This window comes from Petaurus breviceps, unplaced genomic scaffold (assembly GCF_028583685.1).
Source record: "Petaurus breviceps papuanus isolate PSGF00001 unplaced genomic scaffold, PetGlider_PUasm1.0 77, whole genome shotgun sequence".
Taxonomy (NCBI): Eukaryota; Metazoa; Chordata; class Mammalia; order Diprotodontia; family Petauridae; genus Petaurus; species Petaurus breviceps.
Window position 1 is genome coordinate 6989778 of NW_027186492.1, and position 16118 is coordinate 7005895.

At 39.6% G+C, this 16118-nt stretch overlaps 1 protein-coding gene across 1 annotated transcript; it reads right to left on the bottom strand.

The window, feature by feature from the left end:
* Positions 1 to 750: 750 nt before the first annotated feature.
* CATSPER2 (cation channel sperm associated 2) lies at positions 751 to 16112 on the bottom strand. The gene is made up of 14 exons (XM_069105916.1): positions 15528 to 16112; positions 15349 to 15453; positions 15029 to 15191; positions 14247 to 14417; positions 13936 to 14004; positions 5852 to 6024; positions 5379 to 5534; positions 4991 to 5115; positions 3384 to 3562; positions 3026 to 3125; positions 2725 to 2772; positions 2204 to 2328; positions 1809 to 1994; positions 751 to 875 (listed from the first exon to the last, which is right to left on the bottom strand). The coding sequence occupies exons 2-14, from the start codon at positions 15352 to 15354 to the stop codon at positions 841 to 843; spliced, it is 1536 nt and encodes a 511-aa protein (XP_068962017.1). The 5' UTR covers positions 15355 to 15453; positions 15528 to 16112; the 3' UTR covers positions 751 to 840.
* Between the last annotated feature and the right edge of the window lie 6 nt (positions 16113 to 16118).

Here is a 16118-nt window from a genome sequence, read left to right on the forward strand (position 1 = left end):
CTCTACAGAGAAATCCAACATACCAACGCTGCAGTTTCTAATGCTACATTCACATCTTGCTGTGAATGAATTGATATATGCAGATCCTGACATATTATAGAGGTAGAAGATTAAACCTAGAATAAAACTCTCAGGGAGAGGAGTGGCCCTGGGAAATGAGTGGTGAGAGTGTTGTTGCTTTAATTATTTGTTATTTGCTGTGTGTTCTTTAAATGCCTTTTGCCTTACTATGATAGCACATGATTTATTGTGACAGCAGAAATGAGGGCTTATGAGCTATGGATTGAAACAGGAAATTTCCCCTTGAATACTATGGAACCAGTAGTAGTCAACATTAGAGGGCCTGTGAGCTATATATAGTTTTGGAACAGGACTAGTAGTTTATGGATAAATTATGTTCATGGAGTACACATTATGAGCAATGTCTCATATTCCTTCCCCAGCTTTCAATATGTTATAGTAACAGCAGGCACAATCTCCCCAGCTAAGTCTGTTCCTTTAAGGCAGTGGGGAGAGCCTTGGCAAAGAGTTCCCTTATTTTGGTAGCGACAGGAATTTGGAAAGTGGCCTTTAGCAGGATAGGAAGGGTATAGTGAGAAAGGAAAGGTAGGATTTAGTTGGGGTTATGGGACTAGGATTAGAAATACAAAAACAATTGATGCCAATGTGTCCATACTAAATTCTTCAACTGAATCTGTGACTTTTGGTAACCATTTGAGACAAATCAGGGCAGAGGGCAACTTTCAGATACATTTATTCAAACATCTTTTGTCTGGCACCCTCCCCTTCCAACTAATCCTTTCTCTGTCTTTCTCCTGGTCTATGACGTTGTTGCAGCTATTAGTAATTGTCCTTCAGGTTTATCAATGCCTTAACTGTAAAAGAATAGATGATAAGAATGAAGTTCTCTAAGTCATCCTGAATAGCATAAATTCTTAGTGAGGACTGCATTTGTTGTTTGGGTCCCCATAGCAAAGTTGCCTTTAAGTTGTGTGTGTGTGTTTCCACATTTTCACTTAGACTTTATGCTTGTCAACACAATAGAAGCTAATCCTAGATCCATCTTTTAAAGTCTATCTCAAGTAAATATCCAGGAATCAGAGAGGTCAGTTTACTACCTCCTCTTCTCTCCACCAAATTATCCAAGCTCCTGAGAGCAAGATAAAAGAGCTGGAAGAGTTGTAAAAGAATGGAGGCAAAATGACATTCAAACCTTTGAAGTAGTTACTTTGGCAGCCTCTCATTGTGAGTGTCTCCTTTCCCTTACTCTTGGTGGGCCCAGGGTCCTTTTGCAGCTTCTGGCTATATTATCTACACCTTTAGCCCCACAACTTCTCCAATTTCTCTTGTTCTCCTTTGGATTGTATAGAAACTAAATGACCTTGGTTCTCCCTCCCTACTTTACTGCTCAGGGTGTGGTTCAAATTCTCTATTATATCCCAATATAGGCACTTTCCCTCTGAGGTTATCCCATCTAGACTCAGTTATCTTAGTGTGATATAGTCTTTCATATTCTCAAATCTTCTTATTCTCTTCCCTAACCCTGCTCTGGTCCCAACCTTGATCTGAGATTTCGCTTCATGATTGCTGAAATGGGATCTGAAAAACTGAACTTCCAGAAGAGAGCCATTTTGTAAGCCACCAATGGAGTTCAATTAATTTCTATACTTAGTCTTTATATGGATTTCTGTGTAGCATTCATCTGTTTTGAACCTAAAAATTTTTTTGAGGGAACAGTAGTCCCTCAAACCACTGTGTTAAGCATCTCTTCGTCAGATAATTGTTTCTGACCCTCAGATGCTTCCTACCTGCAAATTCTTGCAGCTGTTTACGTTCTTCTATGTTGTATTGAAGTTTTTCTAGCAACTCAAAGTATCGAAAGAGTGAATCTCGGGGCCAAACCACTTGCTCATCCTGGTCCATTTCCATCAGCCCATGGAGATTCTGGTGCACACCGGTCTCCCAGTCCACTAGGCCTGGGCTATCAAAATTCACTGTGGGGAAGAGCTGTTTTTGAGAAGCATGTCTGGAGTCAGGGATAGGTTAAGTATAAGAGGAGATAACCAAGAGTTATTAAGAGGGGAGAATGGGGGAATGTGAGAGGCAAAAGTGTCTAACACTGAAGTGTCAGAGCCCAGATGGTAAAATCTTGGAAAGAAAATGCTAGAGTGTTTGGGTCTGAATGGAAGATAGTTCAGCTCACATGGATGTTCTTGTGGAGATGAGGAATCTTTTGGGATAGATGTCCTCTTCAAGTGTTCTGTTTGAGCAATGTCACTCCCTAACACTGATGACTGATGAGAAGAAGTCTTGGTGAAGACGTAGTCACTACCATGGAGAAAGGTGACTTTTATTTCTTTAGCTATATCCAGAGAGTATGATTTCTGGTATATCCCAATTTCTTGTCTTGAGTCCATATTTAGACCCTATAGCTCAAATTTTAGACCATGGGTATGGCAGGGTCCAAAATGTTCACAGAATCCAGGCCTGAGCACTTAGAATTTTAGTCTGACAATATCAGCCCATATCCCAAATTCAGAGTCATATCCTTGCCCCTTAGTCAGTGTCTGCCTTCTAAACCCATATCCATCCTCACATCTACGATCGCCATTCATGTTCCCAAGTCCTGCTCTCCCATCTCCACAGCCCTCCAGCCACCCTTCCTTCCCCTTTCTTAACCAGCCCCCTTATCTCTGCCCCAGCTCATTAATGCACACTCCTTACGGAGAAACTTTGGACTTGGATTTTCCTCTATCTCTCTCGTGATATCTCCTGTTGATCAAAGAACAGAGAGAGAAGAGAATTGCACTGGAGTCTGTTAGAAAACCAAGAGGAGGGGCGGCTAGGTGGCGCAGTGAATAGAGCACAGGCCCTGGATTCAGGAGGACCTGAGTTCAAATTTGACCTCAGACACTTAACATAAAAACTAGCCATGTGACCTTGGGCAAGTCACTTAACCCCAATTGCCCTCCAAAAAGCAAAAAGAAGAAGAAGAAGAAGAGAATGGGGAGGGAGGGTGGTGGACCTTTTGATGATCTGGCGCTTGAATATGTCGGCTTTGTGTTGCCTCTCCGAATGTGTGGCCTCCTTACTGAGCTCATTCCTGATTGCCTGGAAATTAGTAACTGCCACAAAGAGTCATGAAGGAATTGGGTTGAGTGAATGCTAAGACACACTAAAAAAAGCTGGTAGACACTGGAGGACCAGAGGAAACACACCTTCCAGGCCTAATTCCTACCTCCCACATCTAGTTCACTTCTATCCTCAATCACACAGCATTGATCCTATCCTTCTCTCCCTCCCAAGTTACTCCTTTTCCCCAAGCTTCTCTGAGCTCAAAGCTCCCCCCCACCCCACCCCACCCCACCCTAGCCCTTGCTCACCCATCATAGCTACTATGATGTTGCGGAAGATGATGGAGCCAAGCAACAGCCAGAGGATGACATATATACTGCTGAACGTTTTACTCGTGTAGGAATCTCTCCAGACATCCTGAAGCAGCGCATACCAGTGATCCAGGGTGAAGAAGATGAACACCGCCACCAAGGAGTTGGGCAAATCCCTCCAGAAAAGAAAAGGGAATAGAGACAAGAAGCTAGACTTCTCAAGAAAACAGCCAGGTCCCCAGAGTCGTGCTTACTTTTGAAACAACATTTCTGACTCTTATTTGTGGTCTACCATGACTTTCACTTCCTTTTCTTTTGTATTTTAATTTACTTCTTTAATCATTCTTCAGTTTGTATAGTTACTGTCTTCTCTAAATGACTAATCCACTCTCAGCCTATTTAACTTTATCTTATTCCTCTCATTTGCCAAATTGGCTTTTAATTGTAGTTCTCCACTGGTGATAGCGGTTGTTTTTCAGTCATTTCAGTTGTGTCTGACTCTTTGTGATTCCATGTGGGGGTTTCTTGGCAAAGATACTAGAGTGGTTTACCCCAGGGCATCTGGCAAATGAGGGACTGAGGTTAAATGACTTGCCCAGGGTCTAAGTAGTGTTCTGAGGCCAGATTTAAGACCCATATACTGCCTTCAAAAGTTGCATTTGGCTTTACATGTACTATTTCATTGAAATATTAATAATTCATTTATTAAATATATTTGAAGTTATTACTTAATAATTTAGAAGTGGGCAGCTGGTGATGCAGTTAATAGAGTGCCATGCTTGGAGTCAGGAAGACCCATCTTCCTAAATTCAAATCTGGACTCAGACACTGCCTAGCTGTGTGACCCTAGGCAAGTCACTTACCCCATTTGCCTTAGTTTCTTCACCTGCAAAATGAACTGGAGGAGGAAATGGAAAATCACTCCAGTATCTTTGGAAAGAAAACCCCAGAAGGGATCAGGAAGAGCTGGACATGACTGAAAAATGAACAACTTAGAATTACTAGGGACTCTAAAAAGAACCCTATTATGGGCCTATTAGACCAAACCATGACTACTTTTTGATAAGTCTAATGCCTTATACATAACATTGTAAATAATTAAAGTCAAGATAACTTTCCCTGGATTTAAATGAACCATCCTTTGGCAATCAGGGAACATCTAAGCATCTTCACACAGGATAAATGAATATAACCGAAGATGTCAAGAAGTTTGCTTGGTGTGTTCTATGTGATATGGAATCCCTATACCTACAGAGTGACAGTAATGATTAGAATTGTTTTTCTCTAGAAGCCTAGAAGTAGACCTTGTAATAATGTTTGATAGCTGTGGACATCTGAGAAATGAAGAAACATGTATGCAACTTAGCATCCTAGACTATATATGGAGAAATATTGTTCCCTAACCTTATGGACAGGTCTTTCTGTTCTCACGATCATAGTCAATACCATTTGTTACATTCTCCAATCCTTCCCTACCACCTCGTGTCCTCTGGGTTCTTATGACTATGATCCCAGACTTTACCTCAATTTTAATTTTAGTTCTGCTCCCTAGTCCCACCCCAATTCCTTTTACCTCCCCCAGGTTTGCCCCTGGTCCTGCCTACTTGAAGTACATCTGGTATTCCAAGTCCTGTACTTCTGAACGGCTATAACTCTCAAAGAAGTAGATACCAGTCAGAGCGAAAATGTAGAAGAAAATAAGCACCAGCACCAGGAGGAAGGTCATGGTCTGGAGGCCATAATCAAAGGACAGTTGAATTAGACCAAATTGCTCTCTCCTAACAACCCAACCCAGTCCAGCCCAGGTATTTGACAGTATAACTCTCACTCCCAGTTGGGAACCTATTCATTCTGAAATTACTATAATCTGATCACCAATTCACTCCCATCCCAAACTATTGGCCATTTGGCCCATTCATCTCCTACACTTTCCTCTGCTTTGTATTTGGATCCAGCTTCCCACCTTACCCCTTCCTTTGTTACTGCAGTTACCTTAAGAGCCCTGACGAGGGCCAGGATGATGACTCGAATTTGTCGGAACCGTGCAAAGAGTTTGAGTGACCTCAAGACCCGGCAGATACTTAAACACTGCAGCCACAATGATTCACCTGAGACCCCTATTAACACCACTATCTCAGGAAGCAAAGACTGTGGGCACCACACAAAAGACTGATGTTACTCTTCCCCGAATATCACCTTTCAGACTCTGTTTCCTCATCCTCACCTTCCCCACCCTCCCATCCCCAACCATTGAGTGCCATTTTTAGGGCATGGCCTGCTTATCTCTCAGTTTTCAAAGGAGTAGGAAAGTTGAAAGAAGCAACAAAGCTTCCAAGTTTCTTTTCCTTGTATGGCCCAAATATAACCTCATAGAATCTGCCCCAATCTATTCCCCACTCTGGATTCTTGTAGGCTGCTTTTTTATATGCCTAGGTTCACCTTTGAACATCGCCTTTTAATCTTACCATTATGGTGACAAAGAAGTCAAAGAGATTCCAGGCACTTTTCCAGAAGAGGGAGAAATTGTACAACCATAGGAGAACAATCTCCAACACGAAGATGAACAAGATGAACCAAGATGCCACCTCTAGAGCAACCATTAATGGCAACATTCTGATATTGGTAGTATTCACTATCTCTATATGAAGGAGGCAAAAAGTAAGGGTTAAGGGAACGTATGTAGAAAGGATTTGTCAGATGATTTAAAAGAATGCATAGATGTCATATAAACCAAACTTCTTGTCAGTGTTGTCCCACTTTCCTTAGGCAGCTAGATGGCACTGTGGATATAGCAGAGTTTGGTGTATGTAGCACACAGTATATAGCATAGCATCTAGTACAGCTTGGTGCTCTAACTAGATCAGATACTTACCAGCTATGACCTTGCAAAGTCACTTCAACTCTGTTTCAGGTTCCTCATCTGCAAGGGATGATAGTACCTACCTCACAGGGTTGTTGTGAGGATCAAACGAGATCACTGTAAAGCACTTAGTACAGTATCTGGCACATCATAAGTGTTATATAAAAAGTAACTATTATTATTATTATTATTAGCCCCACTCTTTCAATTTGCAATACTGCTAGTGACACATCGAGAGGGGAAGGCACAGATCACTGCCATTAGCTACTGCTCCTTACCTTGCTGATAGACAGTTTTTCAGGATAAAAAGGAACTGAGGTCATCTAGCTCAGCTTCATTTTATAGATGAGAAAACTGAAGCTTGGAGAAATTGATTGATTGCCTAAGATCACATAGGGGAGAGGTAATGTGATGCAGAAAAAATCAAAACACCAGATTTCAAGTCAGAAGATTTGGGTTCAAGCCTCTCTGCTATTTACTGTGTGGCATTAGGTAACTTTATATTTCTAGGTCTCAGTTTCCTAATCTGTAAACTGAAGGGCTTGGAATCTTAGGTATCTTCCAGTTCAACTCCCTCATCTTACAGATAAGGAAACTAAAACTTAGAAAATCCCTTAACCTCATTCTTCTTTTCTTCAAAATGATAATGATATTTGTATTAATGGGCTTGTTTTGAGGAAAATGCTTTGAAAACATTAAAGTATTATTAAAATGTAAACCATCATTCAGATATTGAAACACCAAATCTTGATCCAAAATCTTGGGAATTCTTCAGCTTTATTTAGTAAGTCATAAAGGCACTAGGTAATGAATAGAGTTCTAGAAAAATCCACACTGGACTATAGATTAGAATGCTGAGTAATCAATGAAGTTTGAAAGTTGGACTTTACTTAGGGGTAGTTATTTGAGGAGTAGGTGGTAGAGTTAGACTACATCCTTCTACTAAACGGGTCAGGTGGGTCATATTGCTGCCAGACCATTAGAATTTCCAGGGATGTATGTAGGATTATCCATTGATCCCTCTCAATTTTAGAAAGTATAAAGAATCCAGATTATCTCACAGAACACTAGACAAATAACAGATTGAATTTTAAGACTATCAGCTACTCAGTCAACAAGCATTTATGAAGCACCTACTATGTACCAGGCACTGTGTTAAGTTCTAGGGATACAAATAAAGGCAAAAGACATTCCCTGACCTCAAGGATCTCACAATCTAATAGTGATGACAGGCAAATAACTATGTACAAACTATGTACAGGGTAAACAGGAAATAATCTACAGAAGGAAGGCACTGGAATTAAGAGGGATTGGGGAAGGCTTCCTGTAGAAGGGGGGATTTTAGTCAGGACTTAAAGGAAGTCAAGGAGGTCAGGAGGCAGAGATGTGGACAGAGAACATTCCAGGCATGAGGAACCACCAGTGAAATGAGAGTTGGAGTAGCTGGCTTCTTTGAGGAACAGCAAGGAGGCCAGTGTCGTGAGACTGAAGAATATGAGTTGAGGTATAAAGTGTATGAAGACTGGAAGGGGGAGTGGGGCACTAGATTAGAAGAGCTTTGAATGCGCTTTGAACATCAGAGGATGTTGTATCTGGTCTTAGAGGAGCCCAACTGTGATGTGGAGAGACCATAGCACATCACTATTTATAGATATATTCTAATTATAACTCAAGAATATTCTTTGCATATATAATGTTTCAAGATTTCCGAAGTTGTTGGAGGATTTTTTGTTTGTTTTTAATCACAACAGCCTTGGGAGGTAAATATTATTATCTGCATTTTACAGATGAGGAAATTGAAGTTCAGGGAGGTTTAATGACTCATCCCTGGGTTATACAGTTTTAGAGATGGCATTTAAACTCAAGTCTTTGCACTCTAAAAATCAATATTCTTTCCCCTATGCCATAAGATACAACTTGCAAATTTACTTATTAAAATCTTGCCTATACTTTACATTTTGATGGATGGTTATTGGCTTAAATAAGCCTCTACAAGTGTGGAAATATGGATTTTACAAGGCTTCCCACTGACTAGAGAAATTCATAAGAACGTAAGGAATTCTATTATTGACCAGATCAACAGCATAACCCACTCAGAATTTTGTTTCTGATGGTGATACCAAGAGAAATTTCTTGTGGAGGGTATTTACCAAACACCTTCAGTTTCTTTCTGTAATTCATTATACATCCATCATACATGGATTTATCTAAACTTATCTTGAACCCAAGTTCATCCTGCATCACATTTTATTAGAAGAGCTACTTAAGTTTACTATTTCTTGTGTAAAGTTACATTTCCTTTGTAAGGGATGCCTCCTCTTTCTGGATTCAGTGACCACGTCTATGTTTGCCCCATTTATAGCTTTTATGATTTTAGAGCCCTATTCTGGGTCTTGCACAATCCTAGGCACTCTGCTAAATGCTGGGTACTCAAAAAGAGGCAAAAGACAGTCCCTAACCTCAAGAAGTTCACAAATGAATGGCACCAAATAAACAAAGGAAAATATAAAACATCCCTCAGTCTTGTATGGTCCACTCTTGTTTCTGCAGTGACAGTGGCAGAGCGGAGAAAACAATGAACAGACTGCTAAAAATCACATTTTTAGACTGTCTATAAACATTAATATAACTGTTGGTAATTTACATATGAGATTCTAGCCCAGTGACCAATGAATTTGTGGACATATATTACTGGAGGAAGAGAATCATGTCCATCTTGGCATTCTTATTATAAATGAAAACAAAAGATGAAAGGAAATTGAAGTTAAATGGAAGGTTTGCTCATACATCCTGCCTAGAGAGTCAAATAAAGGAAGTGGATGAGTTGATTTTATTATATATCCAAAGACAGTAAGAAACATTTCATGGGACATTTGGTCTTCTCATGTTGAAGTACATGTGATGAGCATTTGCAAAAAGACAACCATAAAAATAACTGTAGTTTATATGTTGATTTCCATTACAGAGGAAGAGAAATTCTAAAGAGAACTTGATAAAACTTTTAAATCAATATATACTTTAATCTTTATTAATTTCTATTCAAAAGTAAGAACAAGAGAGAACAGTGAAAAATATGGTGGAAAATGTGGTTCAGGAGTAAGACAGAAAAGAAGCCAAAGGCTTACATATCCCATAGAAGTCTCATATCTATATATTGGTTAAAAAACAAACCAAAAAAAACTTTCTTTGAGAAAAGAATCAGGAGATGCTGGACATGGGTAAGTGCCAAATAACATCATAAAAAATGAAGGTAATTATGTTTTAACTGAAAGTAAAAAGCTGGTTATTACTATGGGAATTATTTCTGAATTACCAGTCTATGTAGTAGTTAGACCAATGATGTATTATAGCAAAGATCAAAATCATTATCAAACTAGGCAAATAAAAATGAGAAGACAGCATGACCTTCAATTGAGCCAATTGCAACCTGACCTATTTAACAAACTGTTGATGTTGAAAAATAGGGAATGGTTAAAAAACACACCAGATACTGACACAGACTACCATCATTGACTAAGGAAGTTTAATTGATATAATCACCATAATGAGGCCAAAGAACTTACAAACCATGTTAACCTAGAAAAACTTGAACTCCTTGCCAAGTAAAGAAGTTTTTCAGCCAAGAGAAATGCTAGTTTAGAATATAAGCCTGCTTTACAAAATCTTACAGAGGAGGACAGTGGAAGATTATAAACTATATTGCCCCCATAAAACAAGAAAAAAACAGCAGGTGGAAAACCAAATTTGCAGAAAGTTTGGTGAGAGACCCAACTAATTGAAATTATCCTGAAGGTGTTTAATGAAGAAACTTTAAAAAGGAAAACAAACAGACAAAACTGAAGGAGATACATAAGCAAGGGTGTTCTAGAGCCAACTTGTATAGCCCTTCAGAGATGATTGTTAAATTTTCAGTGTAAGCTTTCATGCCTCAGAAATCAATGAATACTACAAATCAGAACTTAGTTTATTGTTTTATAATTGTCTTAACAAAGTGATGGAGAAAATATAAATAATGAAGATTAAACCTGAACATGTGCATACATTTTTCCCCCAGGGAGCCAGTTAAACATTTACCAATACCACAAACTCTTTTCACTATGAATGACAGTAGAGTCACCATTTTTGAACTCCATCATAATCCTAAATATCCTGAATAAGTAAACAGAAATGGCACTGAAGAAAACAAAGATGAAAAGAATAGATGGATTATTTTAGAGTGTACACACCAGGAATCTATGCCAGAGGCAATACTATACTCAATTGAAACTATCCTCTCCACTATTTCAGGGACCTAACTGCTAAATCCAATTTTTTCAGTCTTTATTTTTATTTGACCTCTTTTTAACTTCTGACACTATCAACCATCCCTTCTTCCCAAGATACTTTTCTGCTCCCTTGTCTTCCACAAAATACTCTCCACTGATTCTCTTTTTACCTGCCTGACCTTCTGATTCTTCTTTTCTGAATCCTATCAATAAGTATGTGTTCTCCAAGACCTTTTGGTTTCCTCTATCTATATTTTGTTTTTTAGTTTCCCCCTCAAAACTCACTGCTTCTCTAAACTTTCCTGTTGAGGGTAACGTCATCTTTCTAGACACTAAGGATCACAACTTGTCATCATTGACTATTCCCTTGCCCATTACCCCTCATAACTAATCAGTTACCTAGTTTTACTGATTTCACCTCTATACCCATCTCTTGTATTTTTCTCCTTTTATGTCTCTTACTTCTTAGTAGTCTTGCCTCAAGTCTCTCCTTTCTACAAATGATCCTATGCACAGCTGCCTAGGTCTGACCACATCATGTATCCCCAGTCAAAAGTCTTCAGTGACTTACTATTGCCTCTAGAATAAATTATAAACTACTCAGTATGGCAAACTTTTTACAATTGTACTCCCAATCACAATCTGGCTATCTTTCTAGGCTTGTTTTACATTACTTACCCTTTTATATACTCTGTGATCCAAATTGGCATCTAAGCTATCTCCTTCCTATGCCTAGAAAGCATGTCCTTCTTACCTCTGCCTCTTATTAGCTTTAACTTTATCTAGGGTCAGCTCAAACATCATCTCCAGCAAGAAATCTTTCAGGAACTCTGAAATGCCTCTTCCCTCTTCCTTCCCCTCTTCCCCCAATTGTTAGTACTTTCTTCAAATTTTATGGCACTTATCTATTTATATGTTTGAGTTAGCTGGGAAAACATTAGCTCCTTGAGAACAGGAACTGATTTGATTTTGTCTTTGTTCTTGAAGTACCTAGTGTTTAATAAGTGTTGGTGGAACTGAAGAGAAGTGAGGTGATGGTGGGAGTACCTAAGCTGCCCTGGATGGTTCAAGTCATCAGACCTAAACAAATTGCATTCCAGAGTGCTGAAAGAACTGGCAGATGTGATTACTGATCTGCTAACAGTGACCTCTGAATTATATATGGAATGATCCAAAAAAAAAAATCATGAAGAATTAAAGACAGGCAAATGTCATCCTGCTTTTCAAATAAGAGAAGCAGGTACAGCTTCAGATTGATGAGCAAAAATCTAGGACTACTGAGTTAATTTGTGAGAATTTGGAAGGGAAATAATTCATCTTGTTTTATCAGTAAGAGCTCATGCCAGACTAATCCCATTTTATATTTTAACTAGAGGGGTTAATGGACTGAGAAGATCAAGGGAATTTAGTAGACATAATGTAGCTGGATTTCAGCAACTCACCATATTTTTTGGACTAGATGGAGAACTCTGGATTACATAAAAGTAGAATTAGGTGGAATCAGCATTTATTGAATGTAGAGTAATTTCTCTTTGGTCCTTGGAACAGAACAGTTTGATATTTTTTTTTCCCAGACTCTTTGATGAAGGAATAGATGGCATATTTGTTAGACTTGTAGATGGTATAAAAATGAGGAAGATAACTAATATGCTAGATGACAAGAATAAGGATCAAACTCAACAGACTGAATCTAATAGTAAGAAATTCAACAAGGATCAATGTAAACTCACATCTGGTTAAAATAATGAACTATAGGGAAGGCTAGGTGATACATTCAATAGAGCACCAGCCCTGGGGTCAGGAGGACCTGAGTTCAAATCCAGCCTCAGACACTTAACACAAAAACTAGCTGTGTGACCTTGGGCAAGTTACTTAACCCCATTTGCCCTACCTTCCCCCCTCCAAAAAGCAAAAAAAAAAAAAAATGAACTACACAAGTACAGAATAGGTGTGCATATGGTTAAACAAAGATCTTGAGATAAGCAAATTACAAACTTAATATGAGTCAACAATGTGATGTGGCAGCAAAAAAAAAAGTGAATAGAGAATCTAGAACAAGGGAGGTAATAGTCCCACTGTATTCAGCTCTGATCAGATCACATCTGGCATATTAAGTTGTAGGCACCATATTTCAGTCAGAATATTGACAAAGTAGGGGGCATCTAGGTAGTGCAGTAGATAGAGTGCTGAGCCTGAAGTCACCAAGACTCATCTTACTGAGTTCAAATGTGGCCTCAGATACTTAGTGTGATCTTGGGCAAATCACTTAAATCCTGTTTGCCTCAGTTTCCTTATCTGGAAAATGAGCTGGAGAAGAAAATGGCAAATCACTCTAGTATCTTTGCTGAGAAAATCCTAAATGGCGTCATAAAGAGTTGGACATGACTGAAATCGACAAAATGTAGCACACTCAGAGAGGAGTGATCTGGATGGATTGCCTCTAATCTAAAGCTGGATGATCAGAGGCTATCTAGCTGAACCCTCCCATTCTAAGAATGAGAAAACTGAGGCCTAAAAAGACCAAGTGACTTGTCCAAGGTCTAACAGAAGTTGAAACATGAAGATTTAAATTCTTTGACTCCAGACTCAGTATTTTTTTCCACTGTAGCATGCCGTGGTCATGAAGAAATGGTTGAAGGTGCCAGAGATGTTTATCTTGGAGAAAACTTAGCAGGGACATGACATCCAACTACAAAATATCTGAAGAGCTCTCAAAGATTTGTTCATGTTCACAGAGAGTTGAAGTAGGAGCAATAGGTAAATGTTTGAAAGGGTAGATTTTGGCTCAATGTAAGGTAGAACTTCCTATAAGAGTTGTCCCAAAGTAGAATGGGTTGTCTTGAGAGATCTATTGATTTTGATATTCCCTGATTTTAGGGTTATTTTTTATTCTCTTGCTGTTGTTCTTCAATCACATGATTTTTTTGTGACCCCCATGTGGGGTTTTCTTGGCAAAGATAGAAGAGCAGTTTGCCATTTCTCTTCCTTCTGATTTATTAATTCTATTTAAATTACTCTGCCTTGTTTTGGTAATCATTCCAGATATATTTGTTAAAATTTAAATGTACTATATCATTCACTGACAGGAATCCATAGCTTACAAAAATGTGAAAAGGCTAGTTCTAACAAATCAAATGATTATATTGATAGCAGTAGTATGCCCATGAATTTGTTAAACTGGTTTTTCTTTCTTCAGTTCCCAACAGGCTACCTATGCTTACAAAACACCGAACATTTTACTTTCCTATGCCTCCCTGTTCTCTCAAGGTCTCCATGGTTTTACTATTCTTTTTGTGTTCCCCATTCCAAGTAGCTAGTTTATCTGTCCCACTCTAATACAAACTTGTTTCAAGAAATCCTAAACAAATTCAAGGGAATTGTCTCCCAAGCCCTCCTCTCCCCCCAATTACTCCAGGGGTCTCACCTATTTCAATCATGAGGAAAATGGTGTTCAAAAAGATAAGCAAGTTGACAAGGTTTATGAAGAGAGGTCCTGTTTACCATTGAGGAAAAAAAAATGTCCAAAGTAGAGTTGGGATATTGATGTTCAGGGTAGGAATAGGGAGAATTGGAATCAAGTTAGTTTGGGGATTAGGGAAGTCAAGTCCATCAGGTGTGTGTGATGGAGGGGTCTAAGGGATATATAAGAGGGTAAAGGCTGGGTCAGGGAAGGAAGTTGGGTCCCATAGCCAAGAAGTGGGAATCAAAGACACCTTATAGTAGCCAAAAGGATACTTTCAAGGACCCAGCCAGCCCAAAGAGAAATGGGGGGCCATTGATTACAACGCACCCTGAGTCGACACTGCTGCCTCTGAGCAAAAAGGATTCGGTCATTACCAGGCTTGATACTGAAGCGGACCAGTTGATGATGATCTCCTAGCATCAGTTTTCTCTGGCGGGCAGGATCTGTGGTGAGCATGGCCAGGTGAAAGTGGGTAAAGAGAATTTGAAGAGTTGCACTCAGGGTAAAGTGACAAATCAGACAGTTTTTAGGCAGGTCTAGGGTCTTAAACTGAGGCAATTAGCTTATCATGTTACTCTTTATGGCAATAGGGAACTATCAAATTACTTGGAGTAAGAATATTGGCATTCAAAACTAGCCATGTAACCTTGGGCAAGTTACTTAACCCCAATTGCCCTCCAAAAAGCAAAAAAAAAAAAAAAAAGAATATTGGCATTAGCTTTTCCTACTAGATTGTTCACAAGTAGCACTGCTCATTCTCTGTAGGTTCAGGTTTACAAAATCTTTAGTACCTTTAGTGTTAACACTTATGTGACATGGAATTCATTTCTGCCTTTAAGAGGCTTCATGTCCCCGAAGTCTGGCCAAGAGATTGTATTAATCCAGTTACTTTATCAAGCTGGATCCAGTTTACAAAAATTAGGGCTCCCCCCCCCCCACACCTTGACTGATTTCCAAGGTTCCTCTACTGTTAGATTCCCTCTTTCCCCTTCTAAGTTGTAGGCTGTTTTGATAGGTTGTGCTCAGGAGTCCAGTGGGGATAAAGGATGCTGACCAAGGAATTCTCGAAGGTTATGTCGTGGCACAGCTTGGCTCAAGCCCCGCAAATGATCAATGAGAGAAAAAGTGTCAATAAGTCTGGACCGCACAGCATCAGCTCTGCTCACTGCTGTTGGCTCAAAGGTCTTCAAAACCTCTGAGGCAAGAGAAGCTGTAGACTATGAGGAAAAAGAAGCATTAGGTAAGGACAATGACCCTGTTAAAAACAAACAAACAAACAAACAAACAAACAAACCAGAGGAATTGAGGGAAAAGATAAGCTGCACCATTATGAATAGGGGGAAGATGGTAGTGTTTACCCTCACTCCCAATCACCTTCATCTTTGTCTTTCAGATACCGCAAGATCCCCTCTCTACTGAATTGCCTAGTAGTAGCAGCTGAGGCACACTCAAAGTACCCAGTTTCACAGTAGTGGAGTTCTAAAACAGAAGACCAAAGGTATAAGAGTGAAGTCTCATAGCAATTGCGCAAGCAGGATTGAGGAATCACTTACATGATGACAATTCCAATCCAGAACTCTGGGAGGGGTACCAGGTCAGAAGACAGAAGACAGGAAAACTGAGCAAGAATGATGAACGAAACTAAAAAATGGAGAGGCTGAGAGAGGGATGGAGAGGATATGCTGAGAGAGAGGAGAAAGAAAAGTGAAAGGGGAGAGAAACGAACCAAAGAAAAACAGCATGGCAGAGGCAGACATACAGAAAGACAGCAGAGTGGAGAGACAGCTAAGAGGTACAAAGGAAAACAGAGAAAAGAGGGAGATCTAGACACAGAGAAGGAGACTGATAGAAGAAAAAAGGGAGAAAAGAGGGAAAGATAGAGAGGGAGAGGTGCATCAGGTGAGGGTGGGGCAAGATGGTGAGAAAAGCAGAGAGAAAGTGAGATAATGTCTGGCAAGAGGCACAGAGTTGAGAGCAGAACACAGAGCCAGAGTTCTTAAGAGTAGGTTGTTTTGGGGCGGCTAGGTGGCGCAGTGAATAGAGCACCAGCCCTGGAGTCAAGAGGACCTGAGTTCAAACTTGACACACTAGCCTTGTGACTTTGGGCAAGTCACTTAACCCCAACTGCCCTCCAAAAAGCAAAA